At 38.5% G+C, this 19,078-nt stretch overlaps 1 protein-coding gene across 4 annotated transcripts in view; it reads left to right on the plus strand.

Annotated features, from left to right (window-relative positions):
- Positions 1–19,078, plus strand: part of NRXN3 (neurexin 3) — an 891,094-nt gene that overhangs the window by 844,347 nt on the left and 27,669 nt on the right. For all 4 annotated transcript variants that reach the window (XM_042814128.1, XM_042814126.1, XM_042814127.1 and 1 more), the window contains one exon: positions 9,196–9,271. In XM_042814128.1, the coding sequence (XP_042670062.1) occupies positions 9,196–9,271 (76 nt within the window). The remainder of the gene's footprint in view (positions 1–9,195; positions 9,272–19,078) is intronic.

The following is a 19,078-nucleotide window of genomic DNA, read 5'->3' on the forward strand; positions in this document are numbered from 1 at the left end:
CAGAATTATTTCTGTGGCAGTTCAAGCTAATACATCAGAGCATGTATATCAGGGGCTAAAGTCCATGCTTTTTTGTGTTCACTTGTAGTATCTTAGTTTCAATGATTAAGCTATTTATTTAATTTAGTTGGAGTTTGTACACCTACTATACCTTTCTTCTGGAATTTTCATTTGCATTACTACCTTCTACATAACAAGTGCTATGCTTAAAACAGAAGGCTGACAGCTTGTATTTCAATTTGTTCCAAGGAATATAATATAATAGGAAAGGGGAACAAGTTATATCAAATGACAAAAAAGATACTCAGTGTGAAAATAGTTTTTGTGTGATTACTCTGAGAAGCCCTACACTCAGATAATGACTTCAATGACAGAACTTTCATCTTCAAGGTGCTTCTTTGGAAGTAGGAAAATGAATGTGAAAAGGGGAGATAGGTTGGTAAGAGAGGATAAAGTCTGTTGTCTCATGACAATACCGTATCTTTTGTATCTAAGCCAAGAATTTACCTTTTTATGGGCCACTTCAAAAATCTCTCAAATCTTAAGAGTTATACTGTATAGTTTGGAAAAGATCTGCCAGTTGATCCTTACCACATCAAGATGAAAGGAAAGCAAGTGAATGTGGGCATCAATAAACATCCAATCTAGATGCCTGGAGATGAAATTTCATTCATTTATTTGCTTCTGCATGGTATATAATTTCTTCAGGCCAAGAAATAAACTGAAAGGACTTAGAAGGATTTGCTTATCAGCAGAACACCACATAGCATTACATTTCTTCAGCATTTGGGAAGGTACATTGAAGCTGGGTTAAGCTGCTGTGGGTAAATACTTCTCTTTTCCCTGTCAGGGTGCCTATAACAAGAGATGGATGAATCTTCTTCTCTTTCTCATCTGTTTGCCCTTCCATCTCTTTCTGTTTGCTTTCACCCTTCGCAACACTATTACCCTTCCCATTACCAGCAGGTAGAGGCAAAAGTCAGAAATGTGATTTTTTGCCATCATCTTTGCATAGCTTAGGGACAGAACAAAGTCCCTGAAATTTGCCATCAAAACAGGTCAAAAAGAGTCAGGATTTACAGTCTTAATGAACTACTGATTGTGTTGAGACAGGCTTCCTATTTTCAATGGACTAATTCATCTTTCAAGGCTCTTTTTAACCATAACCGCTCATGACTCTGAATTGAGACACGACTGGGGGAATTATTTTTTCTTTTTTTCATTTAACTGACCAGTTACTTAATCTCTTGTCTGCTGTAGTAATGGACAAATGACTGATTTTTGTTAAGAAGTAGCTCTCACAATCCCTGCTTAGTAGTGTAATGTAATCATATCAGCTTTTATGTCCAGATAGGATTACAATCAGGAAATGTACTTTTGCCAGGTTACTGTTGAGGGGTATGTGCTTCCTCATTACCTCCCAACTCCCAGCCAAACAGGACCCTGAGAATGTCAAATTGTTCCCATGATCTGAGATTTGTTCCCATGGTCCGAACAGGTCTAGAGCATTGGCATTTTCTTTCTGTGAGTGCAACTACCTGAAAACTGTGCTAGATAGCTTTTCTACCTGCTTCGGAAATACAGTAAATGTGTAATGATGTGTTTCTATTACATAGCGATAACAAATTGATTTAGATTGGATTAGGTTGGACTACAGATAGATGAGACAAACTCTTCTCCACTAGAGCATACACACTGATGGTATTCATATCTGAATGCCTGGGGTGACTGCTTACTCTCAGCACTGTTAGTTTTCTTATATTTTGTTGAGGAGACTTTTAATAAATGTTACCACTGAGATTTTTATTGCTGAAAGTTGTCTTTTGTTTTTTTTTTTGACTTAGCTACTTTTTCTGAAGCACCCTAAATGGCTCATCATCATCTTCCTGATTTTTATTACATCCTTCTAAACACCTATAGTCCTTGTTAAGGGAAGCTCAGATGTTTAGTTCTACTAAGCTTATCTCATGCACGCGTCTCTCCAGTACTTTCATTTTTTCAGGCTCTTCTCTGAGTTGCCTCCAGTTACTCTGAGTCCTTTGGCACTGAATTGTACAAAACCAAATGTACTGAGTGTAATGGTGTAAATTGTCATAGAGCAGTTGAAATCAATGCCAGTTTAAACCAACAAAGCATTTGGCCTTCTTTTTGTTTTCATTTCAGAAGAGCTACATGGAGAAAAATTACTAGTTTCATGTTATTTAATGCTTTGCTTTTGCAGAGGCAGACATGACCTTAGCACCTTCTCAGGGTGGGGAGGGTGAATTACAAATGCACAGCTTTGTGGCTGTGTCATCTTTGAAAGTACATTGTACTGTCCAGTGCTGAGCTGGAAAAGATTAATACCCTCTGGCTACCAATAAGAAATCCAGGAATGACTGTAACTGTAGTTTACACAGCCATAAATTGCAGCTGCTTTTATAATACTTCATTATGATTTGAGTAACATTTCTAATATTTTTTAATATTCAGATTCTTTCTATCTGTAGGTGGTAGCTTTAATTCATCCAGGCTGAGTCTCTCAGGTCTACTATAATGAACTCCAGGATATTTTGCAAGTAAGAATTACGTAGAAAATAAAGAAAAATGTATAAGATGTAAAAAAGATGAATGAAGAATTCTCTCTTAATTGAAGTAGTGTGAACAGAATACAAGTGCTTTGAAAAGTCCAGTTATCAAAGTACAAAAGGTATATATAAGAGCTAAGTCATAGACCTAATGAGACAACTATTTCTTCTGCTATCTTGCATTGATAGGGCAGAAAATATCTTGAGATTTTTCTTTGACAGGAAGTGTCTTGGTTTCTAGAAGACAGAATAGAAGAGCATTTACATTGTATGCTGTTATGTGTAGAAGATAGTACTTTGTACATAGTCAATAGTAAGTTTGAAATATTTAGGAAATAAGGCAGTATGGGAGTAGAAAAGGGATTGAGATTTAAGAAAAATTTGCTGAATTTCACCTCTATACATTTTAGATGTGAAATGCAAATGTACTGCTCATAAATACAACTATAGTTCCCTAGTGCTGGGAAGGTATTTTGACCTGAGATATTGTGGTCATATCTCTAGAAGTATCGTAAATTGTGATTCCTTGGTGGCAAAGAGATTTACAATTCTCTTGCAACAAAGCATTAAATTGTCACTTTTCAAACAGTTGCAATGAAGTGGAAGTAGTGTGTAAAAGAGTTTCAAGCAAAAGGCAACTAGGAAAATTGAATCCTACTTTACAGGATGAAGAAACAGCTAAGTATGTATTTCTAGAAAATTTGTCTGCAGGGTTTGAATTTATGGGTCCTTGTCATTTCTCTCCCAGTAGAAGTGAGAACTCCATCATTTTTGGGTGTGTTATTTATAATTTCATAAAGCTGTTCTGTGACAGGACTTATTTTACGCAGTATGCCTAATCTTTCTCACATAATGGTGCACCCTAAAAGCAAGGTGTCAAACAAACTTTGTAGTTGAGAAAAAAGAAGATTCAGCACCTGCCATTTTGTGTGGAACAAAGGAGCAAAGGTTTTGGATTTGACACATAAATTGGCACTTTGAGCACTTGGAAGGACTGAACGACAATGCAGTCATCTTGAACAGGTTTTGTCATGCCATCTCAACTTCCCCTACACTTTACACCCCACAGCAGTATGTACCATTTAATGAACAAAGATGTAGAACTATCATCATGATTGAAGAGGCCCTTAGAATGAAAAATTAGGAGGAGGTGATTGCAGCACCAATAATTCATTGAAAGGAATGGAGAACCAATTCAGTGAAATTGAAAGAATTTGAAGGTAAATATGCTCGTAAATCCTCAAGGGTAGTCTCAGAGTTTAGCACTTTCTCCTACTCCAGTTTTATTCCAAGGCAATTTCATTAAACGCCAGAGAGAGGGAGAGGAAAAATAATAATATAAATGCTATAAAAAATCTTTCAAAGGAAGGAATAAAAAGAGTTCCTGCCAGAGAGAGATTTTATTGAAAGTTATTATAATACCTATCTTTAGTTTTATGGCCTTTAATACAGAGCCAAGTAATTTCAAAGCTGGGATTTAAAAAAAAGAAAAAAAAGAAAAAAAAAGAAATACATATTTTAAGATACTACAGTGTGAATTATTATTTTTAATATAAAATTTAGCTAATATATGGAATTGGAAAAGATTTTCTCTCTCATGTCCTCTCCAATGAAAACACATTGTTTCCATCACAGCACACAGGAAATTTTCTTTACTATCTTGTTGCCTGTAGATAAGAATGATTACCATTTACCACCTTCAGATTACTGGACAGACAATAAAGAATAAATTCATTTACCGACCATTGGACCAATGGATGTGTTTAATCAGCTCACTTTCAAAACTGTGAGGGGAAACCAGAAATGGAATAGCTGGTTTTGCTTATGGCCTTACAGTGAACTGTTTCTGGTGAGACTAAAAGATAGTGGCGAGATTTTTGGGGTTGTTGCTCACTAGCTTGTCCTATCTTGTGGAAGAAATTTAATAATCATCAAGTGAAAATTCTCTTTGCAAAGGTACAGTTTCCAGTTACAAGAAATGACAGGGTTGGTCCTGGAAATTTCCTCATCTCTGTTTCTCTGGTCAGGAATTTTCTCCTGCTTCTCAAAGTGGCTTTATTCGCTGGGATGATTCAGATGTTGGTATCTGTGCAAGGTAAGCCAATATGTGATGAGAATGGAAAATCAGTTACTGATGAATTGTGATGAAATTCAGAGATGAAAAATACAAGACAGGAAGTGGCAAGACAGATTAGTGTATTTATTTCTTCCTTGATTTCTAGAGATCTCATCAATGACCTTAAATCTAACTCCACTTTTAGAGGGTTTTCTCTTTTTCTAACCCTCCTATTTATACATGCATTATCAGTAACATGGGACAAACAGTAGTAACAGAACAAGAAAACTGAAATATCAGGGGAAATAGCACGCAGTGTAGATGGGAAGGTAAGGACAGAGATTAACTGGTGGAATCAAGTATGGAATTAGTTGCAAAAAAGTACAGATACAGGTTGAAGTTGGTAGATGTGCATATTACGCACTGACATTTTGTCTCAGTCTGGCTGTGCTCTTCTCTATTCATAGAATCATAGAATCACTGAGTTCGGAAAAGACTTCCAAGATCATCCATTCCTACAATCCACCTATCACCAATATTTCCCACTAAACCATTTATTTCAGTGCAACTTATAAATGTTTCTTGAGCACCTCCAGGGTCGATGACTCCACCACATCCCTGGGCAGCCCCTTCCAGCCCACTCTTTCAGAGAAGTTGTTTTTCCTTACATCCAATTTGAATCTCTCCTGACACAACTTGAGGTCACTGCCTCTAGTCCTATTGCTAGTTACATGGGAGAAGAGGCCAACCTGCACCTCACCACAACCTCCTTTCGGGTAGAGACAAGCAATAAGGTCTCCCCTGACACTCTTCTCCAGATTAAATAGTCCTAGTTCCCTCAACTGCTCCTCATAAGACCTGTGCTTCAGACCTCTCACTAGCTCCATTGCCTTTCTCTGAACACACTCCATGTCCTTTCTTGTAGCAAGGCCCACAACTGAGCACAGTACTCAAGGTGAGCCCTCACCAGTTCTAAGTACTGAGGGCTGATCACTTCCCTGCTCCTGTTGACAACACTATTTCTGATTCAAGCTGGGATACCATTGGCATTCTTGGCTACCTAGGCACACTGCTGGCTCATGTTCAGCCAAGTGTCAGCCAACACTCGTAGGTCCATTTCCTCTGCACAATCTTTCAGCCACTCTGCAAGCCAGTAGCATTGACTGGGGTTGTTTTAGCTGAAGTGCAGAACCCAGCACTTGGACTTGTTTAACTTCATCCCATTGGCCTCAGCCCAGCTATCCAGCCTGTTTGGATCCCTCTGTCATGCCTTCCTACACCAAGGCAGATTGATACTTCCTCCCAGCTTGGTGTCCTCTGCATACTTACTAAGGGTTCACTCAATCCCCTCATCCAGGTCATCAATAAAGATATTGAACAGGACAGGCCTCAATAACGACCCCTGGGGAACAACATTAATGACCAGTCGCCAACTGGATTTAACTCCATTCAGCACCACCCTCTGGGTCCAGCTCTCTAGCCACTCTTTACCCAGCAAAGAGTTTTCTTGTTCAGGTCATGGACTGCCAGCTTCTCCTGGAGGAAGACAATGTCAAAGGCTTTGCTGAAGTCTAGGTATACTACAAATTCTGATTTGATCTTCGATGCCTGTGCTACAGGGATTTTCCAAGTGAAATGTGATGTGTTTAGTAGCTGTGGATGGGTATTTTTACCCTAAATTTGACCACTCATTTTCAAAATGCATCTAAACCTTTATTACCCATCACTGTCCTGTTGCAAGTCGTTCCTCAGTTAAAAAAAAAATCTTTCATTGTGTGAAGAAATATAATCTCATTTTTTTCTGATACGTCTACATTTCTGTTTTGAAGTGATGGTTCTAATAATGAAGAGGGGAAGGAGGGGAGAGAGTTATAAAGGAACTCTATTCTTTACAAATACTGAATCAGATTGTCAATTCAATTGAATCTGATTTCAAGTTAATATTGCATGAAGCCCTTAGATATGAGCAAGTAAAGTGGGTAAGTGAATAGGCATAGCAATTGGTAAGTGGCAATGACACATTGTTAAAAATTTTATGTTCATTTCCTACTTCAAGCAAATCATTACTATTCTTCAATGAAATTCTGTATGTGAATTGTCAGATCTTCAACTATGGGCAAAATCCACTTGCTCTAAATACAACCTGGAAATCAGAAAAACATTGCTGGAGTTCTACTACTGTCTAAGCAAGGTTTTCTAGTAGTAATGGAGTACATTCTTTTTTCAGAGTGCTGTCCTTAATGCCCATTAATTCAAGTGTTTTAGACGCTTGAGGTTTCACTAGCTTCATTTCACTTCCTTAAAAAAATTTATTATTACGATACTGTTTTGTTGACTTATGATTCTAAAGTAATTTACAGTGTTACAATTAAAAACTGATATCTTTCTACTCAGAAATGGCTGCATTTCACTGTTGGAGGATGTGGTTACTGTCGTTAGAAATTATTTTGTTCTTTGGGATTAGTAATGCTTTATAAAACGTATGTGACAGAGCCAGAATTATGGAAAGTAAATTTTTATTTTGTGCATTCCTCTTTTCTTGACCTCTTACTGAGCAGAGAAACTTTTAAAGCCAGTTCATTTTAAGAGAGAATTCAGCACCAGAATTTCAACAGCATTCCTCCATTTTCTGTGACTGAGGGAAGTTGCCAAAAAATGATCTTAACACATAAGGCAGGAAATTACTTTGTACCTGTCACCTTCAATTCCTTTTAATCTTGCCTCCCTGTGGAAGTATTTAAGCATGAGATTACTGCAAGATTGCATCGTACAAAATGCTGCTGTACAGCAGTGCTGGTGCACAAGCAAGTAGTATTCAATACATATGATAGGGATTCCCTAATTTTATGACAGTTTTTACAGATACTCTGTTTTTGTAATTTTCGTTTACTGTTGAACAATCATAGTTTCATTTCTTGTCTCACTCTTAAGTCACTGAAATCAAGAGGGAAGGAACATCAGATTGGATGTGAGCGTTCTGGCTGACTGCTCAGTTCCATTTTTCTCCTTTTTTTTTTTTTCTTCCTTAAAAAGAAGAGGAAATGGAGTACTTGTGGTACAGGACAGTGAGGAACTTGTTAGCAGTAGGACCACAGGGGACTGAAGAAAATAAATTTTGTAAATAAAAGAGGGAATACACAGCATTTTGAAGGCAACATTAGTAGGCCTATGATTGGAAAGAATTCCTTATTTAAATCTGGACAGTCTTTTTCTAGAGTAAGGTCATAAAATCTTTTCATGATGTGAGATCCTCAGGAATATTCACCTGGAGAACTGAGTTATAATGTACTGCAGTGCAGCCACCCTGCTCCTGAGGGGCTGTGACTTAAGCCATACTCCCTGTCTGGTGAGGAACCTTTTGTCTGTTCTTTTCCAGGAACCATTCCGCCAATCCTGCTGCTCAGCAGAATGGCAGCTTTCTTCAGAGAGGAAGTGTAAGGGGAGATAACTCCAGCAGAAGCTGTGGTCTGAGCTGATACTGATGGGCTCGGATAATTTTGTGCTGTTTTCAGGAACATTACAACCTGTGTCCAGAGGCTGCCACATCTTCTCTCCCTAATGGTCTGCTTTACAAATTCAACTAATTGCAGCAATTACAGGCAGGAGATGCTGCTGGCAGGAGACACCAGTATGCTTCTCTCTAACATGCTGCAGAGCATGCTGCTCATTAATTAGACCAGCAGCAACATGAAAAAAAGAAAGGGGAAAAAAAAAAAAAAGGAAAAAGAAGAAAGAAAAAAAAAAAAGAAGTAGAAAAATATCTCCATCTGGAAATGCAAATAAATGTTATGAGACTTGTTACGGCCATGAACAGTCATGGTTTGGCTCGCCAGCCATCAGTCGCAGCCAGGCTGGTCCCAGGTCACTGGCAGGCAGACAGGTCGGGCTACAAGTCAGGTGGGCATACCTGAAACATGCAGCAGTTATTTACAATGTAACAAACATGTCCTAGCTGGGTAAATGTAAATGGGATTCCCATCCCAAGGGGTGCATCAGCAGAGCAGAAAGTACTTCTGCTTGAGAGTGATACATTTACAACACAGCAGAGTTCTGTTAGCTGCCAGGGTGATGAGTATTATCTGTGTCTACCTTGTACGTTTGCCTTTGCAGGAAGCATGCTTAGCCTGGGAATGCCTCATCTGTCCTGGCTGTCAGTGGGTGCCTTCTGGCAGGCCACACGTGGCTCTGGTCCTTATCGAGGAGTGCAGCGTGCTCCAGACACGCCCTTTGCTGGCTGCCGGGGCCATGTGCCAGCCAAGCAGGTGTCAGGCCCATTGCCCTGCTGTGCTCAGCAGCACAGTGCCATCCATTGCCAGCCGGAACCACGCGGCAGGCCACACCTGCGCCCACCTGAAATATTCAGCAGCACAAGTCCTCCAGCAGGGGAATCCAGCTCCTTGCTGCACTGGCATAGCTGGAGTTCTTGGTGCAATTTAAATATTTTAGAAGTTTTCTATTCTGAAACATTTTTGTCAGGTACTTAGCCGCCTCTAAAACAGCCTCTTGATGTGCAAGCATCTGATATCTTTCTCTTCTATTCTTTTTCCTCTCTTCCTGACCTTTGTATGCCAGACAACAGATGACATTGTTTCATCCGCTGAATGTTCTAGCGATGATGAAGATTTCATTGACTGTGAACCCAGTACAGGTAAGTCAGGTCAGTCTTCTTTTGCTTGCTTTCTGATTTAATTTGCAAAAAACAATGCATACATATATTTATATGTGTGTGAATGTATACATATATTACTATATGTATATATATGTGTGTGTATATGTGTATATATATATCCTTATGTATATATACACTGTATATAAAATAAAAATTGTACAGCCAAGCATCAGATCCCATGGACTTGGCAATAGCAAAGCAAAGATATTTCATCACTGATTGGTTAAAATAAAGTTATTTGCACAGAGAGCTGTACTTCTTGAAAGTGATTCTAGCTAATTAATAGTTTACATATTTGTGGGAGTCACTTTACTGACACAGTGGAAAATCAAAAATATCAACATGGCATGTGGCAAATAATAAAGATTTATAAAGTGTGGGGGAGTTAATGCTTGAAAACCAGAGCAGGGAAACAAAAATGAAACAATACTGGTATGTTAATGCTGTTTACTCTTCATTAATTGTATTGAAGTTGGACTGTGCAAGGACACATTTGTCCATGGGATTTTGAGTGCAGTTGACCTGGTAATACATTTATACTAATTTTGTTCTCTATGAGCCCAAAGAAATTGAGGAGCATCAAAACATTGTTCCAACATAACAAAATTAGTAGTAATTCTTGCCATGTTATCTGCAATGATGCTTCAAAATGTATCCATTAAAGAGTCAGAAGGACTGGCCATGTGGAACTGACTCAACTTCTTCCCTTCCAGATACATTTTGATAAACTGATGGCTATTCTTTCTGGTGAGATATATGATGTGATATCCAGCAGGCAACTGCAGTCTATTTTATTTCTTACAGGCTTTTTCAAATCGTCTTTTTTGAGGCTTGCCATGAGTTAAGCATTCTATAATAGAGAACAGACATCATTGAATTTCTGTGTACATTTTTTAAAAAGAGGGAGTTTGCGTAGAATCTTATGTCCTTAAAAGTGAAACATATAAATAGCTTAGGTTTTTGTGTTTTTTTTTTTTTTTGTTAGTTTTGTTTTGGTTTTTTGCTTGTTTTATTATCTATTTGGGATTTTTTTTTTCTTTAAAAAAATCCCCAGAATGCATTATAAATGTTCTGTCCCTAATTTCCTAAAGCCATTTAATTAATACAAGATTAATACTAAAATTCACCCAAGGCTAGAGCTTTCATATTTCTGTTCAATTTGTCATGTTGTGCCTGCATTTTTTGGTAGAACTTGGTCCTGTCAGTAACCTGAGATTGGTAATGTCTTGTAGCTGGAAACTTCCACCATGCAGCTGCCTTCAAACTCAGTTGGGAAGGGAGTGACACAATGACTTGGCTAGCAGATACTTCAGTCTACTTCCATCTCCTTTTTTCACAAATCTCTGTGTTTTTAACTCCTCACTTGGCAAAAGAGCAGTCCAAATATTACTGGATTGTAAAGCATAGTGTTGGTACCAGAATTATAAATAAAGGCGATCGTGAAATACCAGCATAATGATTATCATGAAAGTGAGTCATGAGTTTTACAGGACCGTGCTAGGAGGAGTAACGTACCACAGTCATTTGCAAATGAGTGGGTAAGACTCATTTCATTAATGCTTCACGTTTCAAGATATCAGGTGGGGTTTTTTTTGTTTGTTTTGTTTTCTTTTTTAATTCTGATTTCCAATAATTTCAATTAAAGGAGGAAATGGGTTCTTCATCAGACTCCTATCATATATTTTTGTTACTTATGTTTCAACACAGAAATCACAGTTACTTCAATAACTATGAATGACAATAATAATATTTTCAGCATATGCAGTAAGTGGAAAAATCAAAGTTGGAGGAGAAATGTGATAAAACAGGATGTTTAATATGAAATTTCAGGATGCCAAGTTTTTCATACTAAAAATACCTGACTCCTGACACAGTTGAAGATACTCTCCTAAGCTATTACATATTCTTTTGCCAGATCCTGTTCCTCTTCCCCTGGATGCTTGGTCCTCATCAGCCATTGAGTTATGAATTTCTTCTCAGGAATTACTTTAGCACTGAGAATAAAAGTCAGCTTGATGACATGTAAAAAACATTCTCCCAGATGGTTCTTGCTGATGAGATTTACACTTCCAAATTTTGAGGATCCCAGCTCTCAGAGGCACTGGTGTAAAAGTTGCCAGAAGGCAGAAGGCCATGGAGGTCCCTTTTGCCTCTAAAAGTGTAAATCTAGTTAATTCCATCACGATAAGAAGGAACAGTAACAGGTTTGTGGTGCTCTTCATTTAGGTTTCTTTGAATGCCTTTTTCTCACCATTCCCACTGCATGCAGGGATTGCAGAACAGTGCCTGCAGTGCACCCAGTAATGAAGCACTCCCACAGCCTGTGCCACAGGAGAGCACTAAAGCAATCTGAGCCAGCTTATAAAAATCCAGTGGTGCTGACTTGGCTGAGCAGTTAACATTTGCCTTTCCACTTCACCAGCCAAGTCAGGACTCTGGCCATACGCCAAGGTCTGCTGCTTAAATGTATATACAATGAGCAAAGAAAAGAGCCAGATCATTTTGCCTGTATTTTCTAGTGTGAGATTCTGTTGCTGTTGGTTTTTTAATTGGGCCCATTTGAAGTTGCTTCCTCCTGTTCGGTTGACAGGTCAGTGTATTTTACACCGCCTTCTGGCTTGCCTGATCGCTTTTGCAGCAAATTGAAAATGAAATGACTCAACCCAGCACAGGCCCTTCTTTGTTGCTCTGATAATGTGTAGTTTAAAAGCTCTTGAGTTTCTGCCAAACACCAGGAGTTGGCCTTCCATCACCCTCAGTGCTACGGTCCAGTAATGCAAAGGTTACTGAACTCACTACTGCAGCTGTGAGATATGAGATACATCACTGTGAACCTGCTGTGCTATAACCAAGACAAGGGCAGCTGAGATGCCGCCCTGCAAATCAAAAGCGTTCAGAATTCATATGAGTCAGAATAAAATCCCAAGTTCTAAATATATTACTTTGGATTTGGTCCTGGATCAGAGATGGCACCCTACAGAGCCCATCTGAAGACTTTGGTATCAACACACTCAAAGATAGTTCATAAGAGATAAAAACATGCTCTCTTTGAGGCTAAATATCTTATGAGAATCATTTGCTAGATCTTATTGCCACTTAACTCTGATTGTCTGTTGAATCCAAGCCCTGAATCACAATAAACATATGATACACATCTTCATCTTGCATCTCTTTAAAGGAAGATAGAGGTAATTTCTTCACTCCACTCTGGATTTCCTTGGCTACCTCAAGACACTGTAGCAGGCTGGTTACAGCCTGTGCCCTCTTTCCAGAATTGGTTTCTGGTGGGATTTCTGTAGCCCTGGAGTGGCAACAGGAATCTTGTCCTGACTGAGGCAGCTTGCAGGCATCCCCTTTAAGCACGGGTGTGCATGAGGAATTATTTTAAGTGGTGGCAATGATAGCAGTGAATCAAAAAATCTTCTGCCTTTTACATAGTGAAGTCATTGCAGCTTTAGGGATAAAAAGTGTGTGATATTCATCTTATTGCAGACAAGCCTAGATATTGTTAAATCTTGAGATCCATCAGGATGACTTACTGTAAAGGATACAAGGGGCACCCAACTGTTCATCTACCTTGAAGAAACATTTATTTCGGAGATCAGTACTCCTCTGTGGGAAGTGTCATTTGTCCCAAAACATGTTTGACACGGTGCTTTTCTCTGGAATGAGTACAGAACTCTGTTCTGGCATATTCCAGAAATCTGAGGATCAAATCTGCAGATTTCTCAAAGCTGAGGCCAGGGTACTGAATTTGCACTTTTGAACAGGCCTGTTTCAGTGGTTTCTTCACTAGGCAGCTGTCAGAGAACAAAAGACCTTGTAAGGGTAACCCTTAAACTGAGCTACATGGCTTGGGGCAGGATGCATCTCTTCTTCGATCTTGTTGCTAGCTTCTCCTTCCTATCTGCCTGATGATTTCCTAGGTAGATATTTTCCCAATTTATTCTGTGTATTTTGTTTCCCAGATGGCTGCATACATCATAATGCTGGCAGTTTAGGAAGCCCTTCCCATGAGATATTGCACACAGCAGTAGAGAGGCCCAAAAAGTACAATACCTTGTACTGGAAGTTATACAGTGCTGGATAGCATATGCCTATACTCAAGAGATGTGTGTCCTTCAGGTATAGTGTCTATCAATAATTTATTGGCCTGCACCCATCCACTTCAGGCTTCTGTTTTATGGGTTAGAATGATCAAGCTTCCACTTACATAAGCTGGAGAATCAAGTACCTGCAGGCATCCAGGATCACAGATTTATTTGCAGAAACAAGCAGAATCTCTCTTCCAAGAATCTGCAGGAAGCAAATGTAGTATACATAGCACTATACTGAAAGTGGAGAAACCTGGGCTGAAGAGGCCAAGAGATTTGCTAATTTGACTCCTGCCCTCCATGATCCTTTTCAAGATTTTTGAAGCATCCTGAGAATTTTCACTGCTCTCTTTGAAGAAACACTGTCTCCAAATCCTGTGGTCAGCTATCCCTAGTCTCTCCATCTGTGAAGCACATGAACCTCTGTTTCATTTCTCATACTGTGAGCAACATACTTTAAAATTGGGTGCGTGTCTCAGAGTGTGCTGAGAAGTAGCCTTTTTATCTTCCGGACTGAATGCCATACCAGTCTGAAGGAGGAAGTTTGCTCTGTGGTACTTGCCTGTGTGTAATAGCAACATTTGTTTGGTGGAATTTCCTAGCTACATTCTTATGGCCATTAAAAAAAAAAAAAAAAAAAAAAAAAAAGAATGAACAGGTTTTACCAATCAATCATGCAGACGATTTACAGGAAGTTTTATTTTTTCTTTATGTTAGGAATTTGAATTGAGTTTGGTTTTCAGCATATTGGTCTTTTTTTTCTATGTACACTCCAAAGGCCCTACCTATGAAGATATTTTATCTGTATATGTACTATATACAGTGTGTGTATATATACATACATATGTATATATGTATATACTATAGTTCTAAATGACCAATATCAGCAGTAGCCCCTATCATCCAATCACATGTTTACACAGAAATTCATGCCTTCATCTAACCCTGGCATCCGCTGGCGTGGACAGATGCATGATACTGTTACTTCCTGATGAACAAAGCACGTAAATTTCTTTTCTGTTGGAGCTTTTTCTTTCTTCCTTTTATTTATTTGTTTACTTTTAATTGATAGTTTCATCTACCAATTAGCCTTGGGTAGGGTGGGACAGGGAGAACAAAAAAATTATACAGGTATATCCATCAGTATATACACACATACTCCGTGTATATATAGATGGATGTATACGTTGTATATATTTGAAGAACATTTTCTGTCGTTTCACCTCATCTTGTGCCGCATGAATTTTTGGTGATTGATATTTTAGTTTCTTTTGTATTTCTTTCCCATTTTTTGGCTCTTAATGGTGCCATACTGCTATTGTTTAATTTTTAAAATCATTGCTATAGTATTCAATTTATACTTTCGGAATTCTTCCAACAAAATAGTGATTTGATCATCTCAAGAAAGAGATATAGATCTGCAAACTAATAAAGGCAACAAAATCTTTTCTTGCCATCCTTAGGAAATCCACATTTTTAGATACCCCGAGAAAGTTGTGTGCAAAAGAATGAAGGTTCCTACCCCTCCTTTCTTTCTGTTCTTTTCTCACTGCCTTTTTAAAAACTTCTGAAAATCTCTACCCCGTCTTTTCCCTTTCCTACTTTTTTGTTTTAATTGAGTTCTGAGGAAAAGTATCCAGACAAAAAAGACAGAATTCCCTTATTCCCATTTTCCCGGGAAAAATTCCTTTAACAAAAAAAAAAAAAAAAAAAACCCTACACCCTACAAACTGCAGATGGCATAAAAAGAATTTTATTGCAATGCAGAATATCTGTTGTATCTTTTATTTCGGGGTCAATGCAAGACCATTTTTGTGGCATGCTGTAGTTTAGCTGGTTAAACTAACCATGGCCTTCATTATTCCATGCATGGGCTGTGATGACGCCATCTCGTGTTTCATCAGAGCTACGCATTCAGGCTAACCAAGCAAGTCCATAGCGTGTGATTTAGGGGGATATTGTTTTAGTTTTCATTTTCAGTTATATTCTAATTTCTTCTTTTTGGAAGAGTTATGCCAATACCACTGGCTGTTTCTTGCAGCCTTACTGTTGTATATCTCCTTTATTTTATGGGTTTTTTTGCTCTTTTTTTTTAATTTAATTTCTTAGTAACGATCTTATGTCTTGTCTGTGTCCATCTGTCTTGTCAGTGTGTCTTGAAGTCCATTGGTCTAGTGTTGTTATGTGATTCTGTTCTCTGTTTGTACGCTGGTGTTCAACTCCCTGGCACTCTGTTGTTCCTCTCCCTCTTCCCTTTCCCTTGCTTTCCTCCCAGTCTTCCCAGGGAGTCCACAAAGGGGCACAAGCTTTGAATGAGGCTGTGAGAACTGGCTCAAGGTGTTGTAATGGACATCACAAGGTGTTCATTCACTTTCATTCACCTAAGAATGTTGAAATTTGCAGCTGGAAGGTTCATTTCACCCTTATAAATGGTTTAATGGCAAAAGACTAAAGTGGCTTTTTATATATAACCAGCTTTTCAGGGTATTTTGGGTAAGACCTTCTGTTATCTGCACTTGAGGTGCCAGAAAACCCTATGCATAGTGCAGGCTATATGTTAAATAGAAGTTTGTGGATCTTTTTATAAAAGACAGTCTTGGGAGTGGAATATCACTGTGAATGTACTTCTAAAATCCATCATTCGTAATTCACTTGTAGTTAGGATACAAAAATGTAGGATGTACTTAAGATTCTAAAATTGGTGTATCTTTACAGGCTCAGCCTCTCCTTTGTAATTCTGTGGTATCTCCTTCATACCAATGCTGGTAAAAACTGCCTTGCTGCTGCTAGCGTGTGTAAGCTCAAGACAATTTTGGAAATACATCTGGTGTGTCTTCTGCCATGAGCATCATAAATGTGTGGCAATATGTAAGGCAGAATAAAAAAAAAGCTGAGTTTTATGGTGTCTGCTTAGACTTGGAACTCTTTTTAGAAAAAAGCATCCTTTGGCTTGTGCAGTGGTGCATTCCCCAGTATCCTTAGTTCTGTTTCTGCAGCCATGTTAGAATGTTAGGATACATGAGATAGCATTGGGATGGGCATGAGCTCAGTGAGGGAAGAAGCAGCCAGAACCCTTGTAGATGATGTGCAGAGCATCGCAAAAAGCATACTCACAACTACCTTTTGCCTAGCTAAAATTTAATTTGATTTTGCACTAATTCATTTGTTCTGCAGCAGGGATGAGATGACAAAATTTGTGAACATTCCTCACAATATAAGGCTTATCTATTTAATAATGGAATTAGCAGAAGATGGAGGTGATAGGATATGTTCCTTTTTCCAACATGGAATTATTTTGTTTAACATCCCAAGATATATGCATGCTGTACTTGCATGGGAATATAAAGAAGATAGCTTTTCTTTCATCAGTAAAAACCAATCTTCTTAGGCTTCTTTACTTTTCTTAACTTGTACATAATCTGAGAGACATTATTGAGTGATATTAATTACAGTGAAAATGAATCAACATTTAAAACTTGTTGGATTTATATTTTAGATCTACAACTGTGATTCCTACCAAGTCTAAAACATTTTCTTGGAAATTGCTTAGAAAAAAACAACAGTTATGAAATTATGAACAATAGAATCCACAATCTCATGGTTCTGTGGAAAGCTGCCCTCTGTCAGAAAGACCAGAACAGCCCAACTGGGCTTCCTAAATCCTAATGGTAAAAGAAACTTAAGTTTAGCTCAAGTGGCAGGTGTTATTGGTGCATCACAATTGGAGTTTTTAGTCCTCCTGCATCACAAGGTCAGAGCAACCTTCCCATCCGAGCATTGTAGTGAGTTAATGAAGGTTGCCATCATCAGGATGCTGACCTCTGGGCTGTAGGTGAGCTGCAGTGCCCCTCTGAAGAGCTGCTTCTGTTTGCGTGACGTAGCCTCTCCACTGCCGGCAGAGAGCCACAGGCTCCTCCAGTGCAAGTGTTGCTCCTGCAGGTCCTGTTGTGTTTCTTTTTATCATACAGAGCCTATAGAGGCCTTTGAAATAATTCATATTTTGTCTTCTATTTCTGGGCAGGCTGCTGGCTTCATCCTCTGTGCCATTTGTCATTGTGCAAGGGGGAGGGCTGGGGGTTGAGATGTTAAAGCCCATGACAAAAAGCTTCAGCTCTGGCATGCCTCTCCCCTCAGCTGTTGGTTCCTTCTCTGGCTTTGATGTTGCTCATTTGCCTACCTGCAAGACAGAGTAAATGCAATATTGCTTAGCTAAATGCAGTAGAGATGAAGGGAATGATGGTGATAATTAATAGTTTAATGAACTTACTTTGATATCCAGGAGCAGGTTGCATGCAGAAAAATGATACTGTAATGTTAAACTAGCAAGATTGTACAAGAAAACAAGGTCACTGTTAAGGTTTTTACTACTATCCTCAGTTGCTATGGTAAATGACATTACTATGTATTTTAATAAAATAGATTAAAACCTACAAAAATAACAGGAATTCTCTGAAATTTAGTGCAGAGGGAAGCAAGTGAGAAATACAAAAATCAAATATTTCCACATCAGGGATTATCAACATAGTAATTATTTTCAGTAAATATCACTTTTTCCTCTAGAAATTACAATTGGAATGAACATGTTCAGTCTACATAAGTTAATGTCATGAATAGACTATACAGTATACAGCTCTTTTCTATCAGAACCTCCATACTTGAATTTGCATCCCAGTCAGAAATTTGCTTCAAAAACTTCACATTTTCTCCAGTCTGATTTAGCTGGTGTAAGTGTCTCTGCTTTTCTACCTAAGATCAGGAGGAGATCAGAATCAAACCCACAGTCTGGCTACCTTGCCCTTGCTGCCTTCCAGACTTTTTTAGAAGCGTGTTCTTTAAACTCAAAGCCATGTGCACTGTCACATTCTGGCAGTCCTTCTAGTGCTGTGCCTATGTTATCAAGCTGACACATGTCTAAAATACTAAGATATGATATTTTCAACCTGCTGGGACTTGCTTTTTGTCCCTGTTAGCTTTGATTTTCAGCTTCAAAAAATATATTGGAAAGAAAGAAAAAATAGGCAACGACAAATTCAGTGAAAGAGAAAAGGTAGTACATGACTCAGGGAGAGATTTTGCCTCAAAGGCAAATGTGTGTGTATTAGACCCTTAGATGTCCATAGCAACTGATTCATTAGCTTTAGACCAGAAGGAGCTATCTGATTTCTGGAAGATCAGTAATATTTGTGAATATTTTAGGAGATTAGGGAAGCATTCTGTTAAAGAGAAAACATACTGAGCATTTACTGATACTATAGGCAGAAGTACAGTTTTGCTCCTTAAGGTTTTTATTGTGTATTTCTTCTGGTCATCATGCCTAGACCTGAAGGTGCCGTTTGCATTACAATCGCAGAAGTACTGATGTTCACATGAACGGTAAGAGATGGATATCTCAGCACAGCAGGAAAACCTACTCTATTCCCATTTTTAATCCAAGTAGATCACAAGCTTATAATTAGATCAAAAGGCTTATTACCTTGTTTTCATTCTGCCTCTCTGTTTCACTTCCAAATTATTACTCACAAGAGCTAGAAATAAGTGCTTTATCTCATCTGTAAACAGTTGAGAGTCCCAGTTCTTGAGTGATGCAAAGTGTTAATACTTATCTTAAATCTCATGTGAGGAATAGAAGACAAAGGCTATGCCAGTCTTGAAACCAGGGACTGAAGCAAAGAAGAAAAAAAAAGTCAGTCTG

This window comes from Centrocercus urophasianus, unplaced genomic scaffold (genome assembly GCF_019232065.1).
Source record: "Centrocercus urophasianus isolate 14NV4802_14NV808 unplaced genomic scaffold, USGS_Curo_1.0 seq_14, whole genome shotgun sequence".
Lineage (NCBI taxonomy): Eukaryota > Metazoa > Chordata > Aves > Galliformes > Phasianidae > Centrocercus > Centrocercus urophasianus.